This window comes from Callospermophilus lateralis, chromosome 1, assembly GCF_048772815.1.
Source record: "Callospermophilus lateralis isolate mCalLat2 chromosome 1, mCalLat2.hap1, whole genome shotgun sequence".
Classification (NCBI taxonomy): Eukaryota; Metazoa; Chordata; class Mammalia; order Rodentia; family Sciuridae; genus Callospermophilus; species Callospermophilus lateralis.
The window spans coordinates 211,363,122-211,377,004 of NC_135305.1; the positions used below are offsets into that span (position 1 = coordinate 211,363,122).

Sequence of the window (13,883 nt, forward strand, 5' to 3'; positions counted from 1 at the left end):
GTGGAACTCAGCTGACCCTTAACAATAGAGAGGCACAAGGTCAATTTGACCAGCTTGGTCTTCAACACCTAGCAAAACAGTTATAACCACAACAGCCATACCTGGGCATTTAAAAGAAAAGACAATAGTTCTTTTAATAGAACTAATGTGATAGTCAAGCCAAAGTGACTCCATTCTGTAAAACAGCCATGCCAAATAGAAAGGTCATGACTGGGGCAAGATGTTCTTTTCCTTTTGCTATAGAAACCCTTAAGAACAGGGAACTACCTAATGGGGCATTGTTTCTGTAACTAGGGTAATGGAGCTGTGTTTCTGGAACTGGGGTGACTGGGCTAATTGTGATTGGCTAAGCGTCCCTCCTCCTGACTGCACTCTCCCGCTTCTGTTACTTGGCTGGCTTGCATTGGCTGGACCCCAAACATTCCTTTTTGTGGCTTTCAGGCTTATAAGGGGCATCCTTGCAATTGTTTGGGGCTGATCAGGGGAATAGCTATATGTTCTGGTCAGTCACCACCGGTGTGCTTCAATAAGGGCTTGATTAGATTATACATGAGTGGTCTGGAAGTCAATTTATGAAACCTGGGAACGTTGCTTTAACTATAACATTAAGTCATACACTTATGTCAGTTCCACAACACTGATGCCCCCAAATTTTGAGAAATTTTTTCTTTGCAAGGCTCATATTTACCCTTGCCTGCCAAAAATTGGATTGGCCTCTGTGCCTTGGTCTTCCTTACTCCTCAAATTGACATACAAAGATTGCCTATCCTGATAAAGGCACACACTGGCTACGAGAGAGCCATTCTGTTTATTCCTTTACTCATAGGGATAGAGATATCCACCAGATTGCCACAGGAGCAGCAGGATTAGGAACTCTCTTTACTACTATAAAAATTGTCTGTACAGTTTATTGAAGATATCCAACAGGTCACCAATTTGGTACTGGCATCTGTCATCCAGCAAAATCATCAGGGCCTAGACCTCCTGTGCCTTTCTAGGGGAAAAATGTAGCTTCTATGTCAATCACTTGGGACTGATAGGGGATATGTTTAAACAACTATAGGACCAAGTGGAACAATAGAGAACTAATCAGTTCTTAAAACACAGGACTTCCTGGCTTCTCCCATCTTTCAACTTCTCTAATGCTGGTCTTTCTGGCAATGACCTTTCCCCTCTGCTTTGTTTACTTTATACAGAAGCAACTTCTTGACAAGGTGACCTATCTAGCCCACCTTGAAAGAACATTCAAAAGCCATTCTACTTCACTCACAATGTGACTTTCCTGAGCCCCATAATAAATCATTCTCCTGAGTCCCATAAGGAAGGAATCACCCACCCATGATGATGTTGAAATTCCCCCTCTCTACACCCACTCAAGCCGCAACCACCAGAACTGTATATGACATAGCCCCAATGCATTATGCCCTAAGAGCCTGGAATAAAGGACGGGACAATGGGCCCCCAAGGAACCTCTCTTCCTCTACCTGCCCTCCTTCACTGTCCTGGTGGCCCCTCCTACCAAGAATGCCCACCAAAAGTACCTAACTCTTCCCATACCTGGCTCTGCTAAGGCCATATAAAAGCCAGACCCTCATGGTGGCCCACCACCATTTCCCATGAAGTTGTGCCCCTCTAGTACTTAATAGAGTGTCACTGGTCCATGAGGTCTGCATCCATTCTTGTGTGTGTGTGTGTGTGTGTGTGTGTGTGTGTGTGCGCGCGTGTTCCCTTCTATGAGCTTTTAGGAAGCATGGTTGCCAGGTTTAGAGTTGGGCAAATTTTAGGAGTGACTTCAGGGGATTCCAGTATGAGGCTTGGAGCTTGGTCAGTCACCCTCCAGTTAGCCATTGATCTCCCTCCTTAATCCACCAGACATCTTCTGCTGGCTGATATTGATGTCTTTTAATTTCAAGGACACTGAGCCTGGTGGCTAGTAAGTGTCCTAGGGTTAATTTGGTGGCCTCCTCCACCAAAAGGGCTGTGGCCACCAAGCCCCTAGGTATCCAGGTCATGCACAGGACATGGAATCCAACTGTTTAGAAAAGTAAGCCACAGACTGAGGAATATACCTCAGTTTTTGAGTGAAGACTCATGCCACACCTTGTCTCTCAGCTACACGCCAGGTGAATGGCTCATGTAAGTTAGGAATCTCCAAGGCTGTGGCAGATAAGTCCCTGAGCTTTAGAAAGAACCTGTTTTGGGCTAGGGTTGGCTCAGTGTTTCCTGGGAAGCTAAGGCAGGAGGACTGCAAACTAGACATTAGCCTGGGCAATTGAGACCCTTTATCAAAATAAAATAAGTGGGGCTGGGGATTATACCTCAATTGTAGAGGATGTACTTAGAAAGTGTGAGGTCTTGGGTTCAACATGCAGAACTGCAAGCAGAACTGCAAAAAAAAAAAAAAAAAAGGGTGGGGGGAGTCTCATTGAGTCATAAATTAGTCTGTAAGGCCTGACACGGCAATCTGATTTTCCTGCCCTTGAACTGTAAGAAATATTGTACAGATAATAGCTATAAATAATTCAATAGGGAAGTCTAAGTTGAAATTACAATTGAAGAGAATTGCTATTCCACTGAAAATAAATTTCATTCTTCTCAGATCTGTATCACAAAAGAAGAACTCTATCACAGTATTATCAATATTTACCCAAAAAATTCTTAAAGAAAAAGCTAATGTATATTAATGTGCATTTTGTTTCAAACATTTAAGAAAATCTAAAAAAGCATGCACAAAAATCTGGTTTGAAGAAAATGTACATCTTTCGCAATATCTCGGGCATATACAAATATGTAAAAATGAATTTCACCATTATGTGTAATCATGATGTGCCAATACTATGGAAAAAAATATGCCATCAAACTGTGAAAAATATAAAATCTATGTAAAAATGTCATTTTCCCCTGAGAAGAAACATACACAAGTATACATGTACCTGTATATATAAAATTACAAATTGTAATATAAAATGAATTGTGTTCTGCCATAATGTATAATAAATTAGAATAAATAATTTAATAAAAAAGATACTATTATATTTGCCACCCCCCCAAAAAAAATACATATAAATGAAGTCTAATGGCATATTAGAAATACATATCAAATTGCTTTGGAGCCAACATGCTTCAAAATGTTAGAAGACATACTACCAGATTTGATTTAAAATATAGTACCTATTAAACTCAGATAGTACAGCCTACCTAAACAAAACTCAGAAATGTTTCACCTCAATCTTTATTTCAAAGAATCCAGATTAGAAACACACAGTGCAGAGATTACTTTAAGAATGAATTACTGGTGAAAATAATATAAGTTTTGGGAAATCTCTAGGTAGTACAGTTTCTGGAGACTTCTAAACTAATTATTTTCACCAAGTTCTTCATATCAATTGCACATATAGAATTCTGCTACATGAGGAATTTTCATAGGCCTCTAAAACTATCTTACAACAGGAGAATTCTCTTCTGAGAATATTTCACATTCACAGGGTTTTAATCCACTGTGATTTCTTACATGTGAACCAAATGTAGATCATTGAACATGACTTCTATTGCAGGTTCCACTGCATACTGTGTTCATTTATAGGAGTATCCTGAACCAAGATGACAAGCATTCCCATATCCTTTGCAATAATAAAAGTTATTACACCTGTATTCTTATGTTTGCAACAAAGTTTATGTGATAATAAAGACTTCCCACTTTTCTGTATTCACAGTTACTCTCCAGTGTGTTCTTCCATGTAGTTGAAGCAATCTGAGAAAAAGACGGTTTTACATTGCTGATATCATTAAGGTTTCTCCTCCGTGTGAATTGTTTCATGGTATCAAAGGGAACTGTGAGGGGCTGGGGATATAGCTCAGTTGGCAGAGTGCTTGCCTTGCATATACAAGGCCTTGGGTTCAATCCCCAGCACCACACACACACACACACACCAAAAAATAAATAAATAAATAAATAAAAGAGAACTGTAGTGAAGGCTTTCTCACTTTGTTTACACTCATGGAGTTTCTCTCAAAGGTGAATCCTTGATATTTGAGAAGGTAACTGGAGGGAGTGAAGGCTTCGCTGCTTTCTTCACACACACAGGGTTTCTCTCCAGTGTGCATTCTTTCATGTATTTTAAGTGTGGAGGAATCACTGGAGGATTTCCCACACTGCTCTTATGCATGTTTTCATTTCACCGTGAATTCTTTAATGTTGTTTGAGAAGACAGGGATAACTGTAGGCTTTGCCACATTGCTTTCATACACAGGGTTTTTCTCCAGTGTACATTATTTCGTGTCTTCTGATTGTACAGGACTGAATGAAAGCTTTCCCACACCGTTTACATGTACAGGACTTCTCTTCCCTGTGAATTCATTCATGTGCTTTGATGGGGCTAGAAGAACTAAAGCCTATTTCACATTGCTTACACATATAGGGTTTATCTCCAGTGTTTTCTCACGTCTTTTGATAGCATCAGAATGACTGAAAGGTTTCCCATTGTTTACCTGTATAGGGTTTCTATCCCCTATGAATCCGTTCATGTTTTCTAATGGAGCTGGAAGAACTAAAGGTTTTTCCACATTGTTTACATACGTAGGGTTTCTTTCCACTATGAATCTGTTCATGAATTTGAAGGGAATTGGGAAAACAAAAGGCTTTCCCACATTGCTTGCATTCATAAGGTTTCTCTCCACTGTGAATTCGTTCATGGATTTTAATGTAATAGAAAGAACTAAAGGCTTTTCCACATTGCCTACATACACAGGGCTTCTCTCCACTGTGAATCTGTTCATGTGTTTTCATGCATCTAGAAGTACTAAAGCCTTTTCCACATTGCTTACATATATAGGGTTTCTCTCCACTGTGAAGTCGTTCATGTTTTCTAATGGAGCTGGAAGAACTAAAGGCTTTTCCACATTTCTTACATACATAGGGTTTCTTTCCGCTGTGAATTTGTTCATGAATTTGAAGGGAATTTGGAAAATGAAAGGCTTTCCCACATTTATTGCATTTATAAGGTTTCTCTCCACTGTGAATTCGTTCATGGATTTTAATGTAATAGAAAGAACTAAAGGCTTTTCCACATTGCCTACATACACAGGGCTTCTCTCCACTGTGAATCTGTTCATGTTTTCTAATGGAGCTGGAAGAACTAAAGCCCTTTCCACACTGCTTACATACAAAGGGTTTCTCTCCACTGTGGGTTATTTCATGTATTTGAAGGGATCTGGGGAAATGAAAAGCTTTCCCACATTGTTTACATGTATAAGGTTTCTCTTCACTATGAATGCGTTCATGTGTTTTCATATGGTTAGAAGAATTAAAGCCTTTTCCACATTGCTTACATACATATGGTTTTATTCCACTGTGAATTTGTTCATGCATTCGAAGAGAACTGAGAAAAGGAAAGGCTTTCCCACATTGTTTACATGTATAAGGCTTCTCTCCACTGTGAATTCGTTCATGTTTTCTAATGGAGCTGGAGGAAATAAATTGTTTTCCACATTGCTTACATACATAGGGTTTCCTTCTAGTGTGTGTTATTTCATGTCTTTGAAGGGATCTATGTAAATGAAAAGCTTTCCCACATTGTTTACAAACATAGGGTTTCTCTCCACTGTGAATTTGTTCATGGATTTTTATGTAATAGGAAGAACTAAAGGCTTTTCCACATTGTTTACATACACAGGGTTTCTCTCCATAGTGAACTTGTTCATGGATTTTAAGGTGATAGGAAGAACTAAAGGCTTTTCCACACTGTTTACATACACAGGGTTTCTCTCCACTGTGAATTCGTTCATGGATTTTAATATAATAGGAAGAACTAAAGGCTTTTCCACAGTGCTTACATACACAGTGTTTCTTTCCACTGTGAATTTTTTCATGTGTTTTCATGTATCTGGAAGTGCTAAAGGCTTTTCCACATTGCTTACACACATAGGGTTTCTTTCCACTGTGAATCTGTTCATGAATTTTAAGGGAACTGGGAAAACGAAAGGCTTTGCCACATTGTTTGCATTTATAAGGTTTCTCTCCACTGTGAATTCGTTCATGAACTTTAATGTACCTAGAAGAACTAAATGCTTTTCCACAGTGCTTACACACATGGGGTTTCTCTGCTGTGAGAGTTCTTTCATGCTTCTGAAAACATTGGGGACCATGGAAGGCTTTCCCATGTTCCTTATATTCATATGGCTTCCGTCCATGTTCCAGATATTCATGTGCTTTGTGTCTAATATGAGCTGTCTGGGGCATGGCTAGGGATGAATCTGCAACGAGGACATCTCCACACATATGGTGTTCACTTGGTTTTACTCCAGAAGAACTTCTCTTGTTTATAAGAGGATCTAAGATCTGGCTGAATATTTCTCCATATTGATTATCTTCTTTCTGTTCCCAGAGTCTCTCAATCACTTGAATTCTGCAAAGAACAGAAACTACATTACTAAGGATTTACTTATTAATGATTTACCAGAACAACAGATTTTATGTTGCGTTTTATTGAGCTACATTCCAGTCCTGTTAAAGTTATTTTTCATATTTTGAAACAGCCTCTCAGTAAGTTGCTCAGGGGTTCACAAAGGTTCTGGCCTCAGACTTGTGATCCTCCTGCCTCAGTCTCCCAATCGCTGGGATTACAGGTTTGCACTACCACTTAGCTTGGGGTTCTAAATACTCCTTCTAAGTAATGTATTTTTTTAATCCTGAAGATGTTTATCAAATTACAAAAGAGTACTATTTATGTGAAATGCATGGGACAAAATTCAGATTGGATTTTGTGATATTTGCATATACATAGTAAGATATCTTCAAAATGGGTCTCACTTGAGAGCAATTTCATACATATCCAGTAATTTGTGTATGGAACACAGTATATGATATATATATATATATATATATATATATATATATATATAAATTATCAGAAAGTGTCACTTAAGACATCAAATGGTTCCCATATTGGAACATTTTGGATCTTGAACTTTTCAACTCAAACTGTATATATTGTTTAAAAAAAAAAAAAAAGATTAAATCATGGCATGTATATTTTCCTTCTCTTCATGACTTTTTTATACATTACTCCAAGATTTATGAGGTACATTGCCTTATCTTGTGAGTTCAATTACCTTAGATTTCTCCAGGAAATGTAGTGATCATCGATGGCCTGATTTTTCCAGTGTTTTCCTAAAATGCAGACCCAGAAACATCATTGTCAGTTCAACATTACATAAAAATTATCAGTGTCTTGTAGATCTGTTGAATAATGTCATCATGCCAGTATAGTCATCAGAATGTGAACCTTCCATATTCCAGATCATGGAACAGAACTGATAGGCAAGTAACAACCATTCTCTGATTGATAAAGTGAGGGAAAAAATATCACCCTTACCTATAATGGTCAGGTTCCAGAAGGTTTCCTGCATCACATCTCTGAAGAGCTTCTTCTGGGAAGGATCTAGCAGAGCCCACTCCTCCAGGGTGAAGTTCACAGCCACATCCTCAAAAGTCACCAACTCCTAAAATACCCACAGGTATTCCAAGAGGAAAATGAAGACATACTGCACACCTACACTCAGTTTGTGAGAATCTCATATGATACTGTGTCTCCCAATACTCCATCACTTGGGTGTCACACTCTTACTCTCCAGCTAGGCTCACATCCTCTCACATCAATTCTGATGCTGGATCATATCTACTTGTTAGAGTAACAGAAAGAACAGGAACTCTGGCTGTGCTTCTGGGTCACTCCAATTCTCTTTGTACAATCATCTCTAGCCCTTCTCACCACGAAGTCCAACATGTACTGCACGTAATATCAGTAGCTGTTAAGACAGCATATTCTTAGAAATACTTGAGGACAAACTTTGATCTTTGTTGATATCTGGGAACTACTGTTAGTATGACCCTCACCAGCATAAATGTAAAGAGGGAATTGGGTTCCCAAGCAGGTTATCCCAACAAAATTCAGCCTGTTTAAATCCTGTTGCTCTCCTTTACATGTTTGTGAGACTTTGACATGCTCGTTAGATGTTCCCTATCTCATTATCCCCTGAAACACACCTGGGTGATGAATCTTTAGTGAACTGGATCAGATTTTAAAACTCTTTTTTTGGCTAGGGATATAGCTCAGTCGGTAGAATGCTTGCCTTGTATACACAAGCCCTGGGTTCAATCCCCAGCACCACAAAAAAAAACAAAAAACAAAACAAAACCTCTTTTTTACAACTCCTTATTTAAGGAATTAAGCACATCCTTTGGGGTTAGTTTCTGTACATCCACAAGAATATAATAGTAAATAAGACTCATGAAGGATAACTCAGTATACTCATAGGTAATCATTAAGGTTTTTGTTTGAGAGAATGTCAAAGCTGAATAAAATAAGGGGAAAAGTGGGACATATTCTTAGAAAGATTTCAGTGTCACCAAGGTATCACCTCTCACAGGACCTATAAAAATTGCAAAAATGCCAAAAACAAGTCCTTTTCCTAGGAAAACAAAAACTAGGTCATGCCCGGTACAGTGGCACACTCCCATAATCCCAGTGACTTGTGTGTAATGAGACCCTGTCTCAAAATATTTAAAAAAAATAAGATAAAGGAATAAATTTTGGGCCTGGTGCGGTGGAGCATGCCTATAATCCCAGTGGCTCAGGAGGCTGAGACAGGAGGATCACGAGTTCAAAGCCAGCTTCAGCAATGGCAAGGCACTAAGCAACTCAGTGAGACCCTGTCTCTAAATAAAATACAAAAAGAGGGCTGGGGATGTGACTCAGTGGCCAAGTGCCTCTGAGTTCAATCCCTGGTACCAAAAAAATAAATAAATAAATAAAAAGAAAGAAAGAAATTTTGGGGCTGGGGATATAGCTCAGTTGGTAGAGGGCTTGGCTTGCATGCACAAGGCCCTGGGTTCAATCTCAGCACCACAAAAAAATAAAAAATAAATAAAAGTTTTAAAAAGGGCTTAGGATGTGGCTCAGTGATTTAGGGCCTTTGGCATCGACCCAAACCAACAAGAAAAAAGAAAGAAAAAAAAGGAAGAAAACAAAGGCAAAAAACTAATTTATGAAAGCCTCTGGGCATAATGAACCTCTAACGATATTTAAATTCATTGGAATAAGAGAGTGATAATTTTATTGCTCTTTTAAATTAGGAAACACTCTATTTTCTTTTTTATTTTTTAGTTGTAGTTGGACACAATACCTTTATTTTATTTATTTTTATGTGGTGCTGAGGATCAAACCCAGGGCCTCGCATGTGCTAGGCAAGAGCTCTACCATTGAGCCACAACCCCAGCCCCAAGGAAACATTTAAGTAATTACATTTAAGTAATTACCATCGATTCATATTTAAGTAATTACCTTAAATGTGAATGTTCTGCATAAAGACTGGCAAAAAACAAGCTGTTAATGAGGGTCAGGACACCAATATCTGAAAGCAATACTTTATTCATGATGTCACAGCCCAGAGAGATAAATCCCAAAGTCTGAGCACTGAGCACAGCAGGGCCATTACTTTTATATAAGCATGTTTGGGGTACATCAAGGCAAAGGAGTTGGTGCAATTCTATTGGAAGGTGCATTCTACATTTAAAAAATTTTTTTTTGAAATTGTAGATGGACAGAATGCCTTTATTTTATTTATTTCTTTTTATGTGGTGCTGGGATCACACCCAGTGACTCATGCATGCTAGGCAAGTTCTCTGCTGCTGAGCTACAGCGCCAGCCCACATTCTACATTTCTTATATGGATGCAAGCTTGTCAACTGCCCAGGGACTCTTAGTTCCTACAACTTAGGGACTTTTACTACACCAAGCCTAAAGTAGGATTGTTCTGTCTCTGTTGCTTGGTTTATTGTTTCTGCCACTGCAGTTATCTTTTACAGGTACCTGTTAGCCACCACAAGCCTCTATGTTTAAATGTCAGTAAGCTGAGCTTCTGTGTGTCCACAGGCAAAAAGCACAGCCTGACAGCTCTTAAACTGCCAAAGTTCCCATTTTGCTCTACCACAATACAGAATCTTTACCAATTCTGTCTTGTTCTGAGCTACAAGACACACCTTAACAAACCTAAAGGAACACAAATTGTGGGGAGCAGATGAGCCCATAGTCATCAGCTAATCCTGCATTGTGGCAAAGGCCAAGACTGGGAAACATTCCTTGCCAAAGGCGAGGATGTGAACAGTCTTGACACTCGGCTCTGACTTCACTGACTTCAGTTATCAAATGTTCCAGTACAATGCTTTTTCTGGGTATAGCAGTTTCTAGTTCTGTAACTTTTTAGCGCACAAAGAAGCCTCTTAATAATTCACAAGCTTTGAATTTGAACACTTTACAATGCCCCAATAGTTAAACTTCCTGATTAGGAGTCCCTATATAATAAACTTGCAGAGCTAGTTCTGGGTCATTGTTCCTCCATCAGAAGGCAGTGTCCCACCTGGCCCCAGCTTTGCTTAAAAATGCATCTGTGTTTTTCTCCATCTCCAGTCCCCAGTACTCAAGAGCCTTTGTTGAAGTTTCATGGGCCGCAGCAAGAAATCATAGTCAGTTGCTCACTTTCCATACTGAAAGACCATACTGAAATGAAACTAGACATTAATAACATAAACATAGCTGGAAAATGTCCAAGAAACTTCACACTCCATGGTTGAATGGCACAGGCATTGAAAGAAACAATACCAAAGAAATTTAAGTATTTTGAAATATATGAACATGAACAAACATGTTAACATCACTTGTGGGATACAGAAAAAGCAGTGCATAGGGAGAAACTTAAAACAATGAATACATGTATGAGAAAAGAAGAAAGACCTTAACTCAACAGTTTAATGTACTACATTGGATAACTGCCAAACCAGAGCAAAGCACAGAAAAATAACTTGGAAGAAATCAACCAATTTCTGGAAAGAAACAACCCACACTATTCCACTGAAGAAAGATAATCAATGTAAATAAGGCGCTATGTATTACAGAAACAATAGCAACTCAACAACAGGGAGAAGCAGGCTCACTGGTCTCTTTGGCTAATTCTAACATTTAATAACACCAATCATCACAACTTCTCCAGGTAATAGATGTTAAAGTACTACTTAATAATGTATGAGTCCTATAGGGCCATGATACTAAACTAGATAGACATTATAAGAAACAAAATAAATAGATATATAGATAGATAAAGGAATGAGTGAGGTTCTCTAAAGAAAGAAAGAAAGAAAGAACCGGGGGTATATCTTAGTGAGAGGTCTCTGGGTTTCAATCCCAGTACAGGGGAGGAGAGAGAGAAGACAAAAGATTTTATGAATAAGGATGAAAAAAATCTTCAACAGGGTCTGGGGATAGCTCAGCAGTAAAGCACCTGCCTAGCATAGATGAGGCCCTGACTTTGATCCCCAGCACTGCAAAAATAAATATATAAATAAATAAGAAGCCCACAACAAATAATGGTATATTACATCTATCCTTATTTAAACACAATAATCCAACAAAATCCAAGTAGAAATTCTTACAAGTATTTTTCAAAAATACTTTGTTGTCAATAGACCTTATTTTATATATTTGTACATGGGGTTGAAAATTGAACCAGTGCCTCACACATGCTAGGAAAGCATCTACCACTGAGCCACAACCCCAGCCCCTACTATAAAGAATGACCAAACATTAAAAAGTCAACTCATGTAATTGATCATCTCAACAAGATAAACAACAAAAACTCTAAGATCAAACCAATAGGTACAGAGAAACCATAAGAAATAATAATGATAGGCACTGAGACTGAGATGAAACAAATAAAAAATGACTTCTCACACGTGCCATTATTGACTACCTACAAAATCCCAAAAAACCAACAAAAACTCCTGCAATTAATACTGGAGTGTAGCATGGTTGTAAAACACACAGGACCTTAATATGCAAAAATCCACATTTTTCTATATATCAAGTATAAAATAAATCAATGTCAAATTAAAAACAACACCACTGAAACCGAACAAAAAGTTGGACAAAGAGACAGAGAAACAATTTCAGAAAAATGAAGGATCACTTAAGAAAAACTGCTCAAGGGCAGAGGTAATCAATGAAAGCAAGATACACCTTAGGGCCTCCAGAGGCTGAGAGAAAGGGGGATCTCAAGTTCAAAGCCAGCTGCACCAACTTACTGATACCATGTCTCAAAATAAAAAAGAAAAAGCGCTGGGGATGTATGTAGTTGAGTAGTCAAGTGTCCCTGGGTTCAATCCCCACTACAAAAAACACGGAGGTGGGGGATAGGCAGTGCTTGGGGATATGCCTCAGCGGTTAAGGACCCTGAGTTCCATGACGGTAGCAAACAAAACCAACCCACCCACCCACCCAAGGCTCACGTCAGGGTGAAACGTTCTAAGACGATGCTGCCACCCTCCATCCTCCCTTCATCAGCCACCTTCTTTGTACTCCCCTTTGCTCCTCTCCTGAAAGAAAAGTCCTTTCTGCCAACCACCGAGGGGTCTGCAGACCTCACAGCTGGGCTCCCCTGCTTTGCGGTTCTCTTAAACGCAGCTGTGCCTCCCTCAATCGCATTTTCTGAATCAATGTCCAGGGGCGCTGATTTCCAGTCAGGGGGCCCTGGCAGAGCGTCTACAGATCTGTCCGCCTCCTGCCCCCACCAGCCCCGGGGCTGAGGCTCAGTCGCGGATTTGGGGACCGGCTTCCCCAGTTTTGCAGACTTGGAGTAACCTGGGGACCCCGAGGAGCAGGGGGGCTGGGACGCGCACACTCCCTCCCAGGCCCCGCCTCACCCGCGGCGGGAGTCTCCCCGCGACCCTCCCGCCGCCACCGCAGAGGGGGAGACGCGGGGCTGGGGGGCCGCGCTGCCCACGGACCGCTCCGGCCGGCAAAGCGCCGCGCAGGACCCGGGGCCCGGCCGGACTCCGACCGCAGTCATCGCAGATGCCGCCGGAGGCCCGGGTCCCTCCACAGCGACTCACCCGTCCCCTTCACTGCGACCGGCTCCCCTTCCAGGAACGGCGCCCTCCACACTCACCATTGCCCTCCTTCTAGGGTTCCCGGGGTCGCCTCAGGCCGCAGAGGGCGGAGGTCACAGCGACGAGACTCAGCAACTTAGAAGTTCTCTTCACAGGACTCCATGGACACACTATGGCGGCCCAGGAACGAAGCTGTTCCGAAGTGGAAGGTTTCCATCGTCTTCCAGCTGCGCTCCTGATTGGACAGTTCCTGCGGCCCCACCCCATATCTCTGATTGGCTAGCGATCCAGGCCCCGCCCCTGAGCCTGAGTGACAGCAGGATAGAACCTCTATCTGGCTGAATGGAACCCAAGAGATGGTTTCCAGCTACAGCCCTTCCCTGCCTGAGCTTCTTACCAGGGCCTGGATCTGAGCTAACGGGAGGGATAATTGCATGGATCCATTTAGGTCCACCCTCCGAGGTGTGGGAATACCTATATAAACTAAATATAGTAAACAATATGTGAGATAATTTTATAAAATATAACTTTTAGGACTAAGGATTGAAACCAGAGCCACTTAACCATTGAGCCCCATGTCCAGCCCTTTTTTAAAAACACCTTTATTTTATTTATTTCCCTTTTTTTATGTGGTGCTGAAGAGCGAACCCATGCCTAGGCGAGCGCTCTATCACTGAGCAACAACCGTAGCCCCAATAAAATACAACTTTAAATGTAACTACAATATATTGATATTGCTAATTACTATTAATCACGTAGGACAGAAGAGGCTGGACGCTCAGAGGAGTTTTCAGGAAGCAGGTTCATTGGCTGCAGCTGGCTGGTCCGGAGCCGGTGCACTCCCTGCATTCTGGTTGAGCCACCTTTTTGGGGTCCCCTAATCTGCATGGCTGCTGCCCATGTGGGTGACCATGCTGCTTCCAGGAGGGAGACAGTTTCATGTCCA

At 40.7% G+C, this 13,883-nt stretch overlaps 1 protein-coding gene across 1 annotated transcript; it reads right to left on the reverse strand.

The window, feature by feature from the left end:
• Positions 1-4,062: 4,062 nt before the first annotated feature.
• LOC143410091 (uncharacterized) lies at positions 4,063-13,123 on the reverse strand. The gene is made up of 4 exons (XM_076870773.2): positions 12,997-13,123; positions 7,374-7,500; positions 7,111-7,168; positions 4,063-6,404 (listed from the first exon to the last, which is right to left on the reverse strand). Exons 1-4 carry the CDS (start codon positions 12,997-12,999, stop codon positions 4,502-4,504), a joined length of 2,091 nt encoding a protein of 696 aa, XP_076726888.2. The 5' UTR covers positions 13,000-13,123; the 3' UTR covers positions 4,063-4,501.
• Between the last annotated feature and the right edge of the window lie 760 nt (positions 13,124-13,883).

What these genes read in the sequence shown, in the direction of transcription:
- LOC143410091 (XM_076870773.2), bottom strand. An exon ending in CTGGAACCTGACCATTATAG is followed by an intron (nt 7,169 to 7,373) that starts GTAAGGGTGATA and finishes TCTGCATTTTAG; the next exon opens with GAAAACACTGGAAAAATCAG. An exon ending in ATTTCCTGGAGAAATCTAAG is followed by an intron (nt 6,405 to 7,110) that starts GTAATTGAACTC and finishes TGTTCTTTGCAG; the next exon opens with AATTCAAGTGATTGAGAGAC.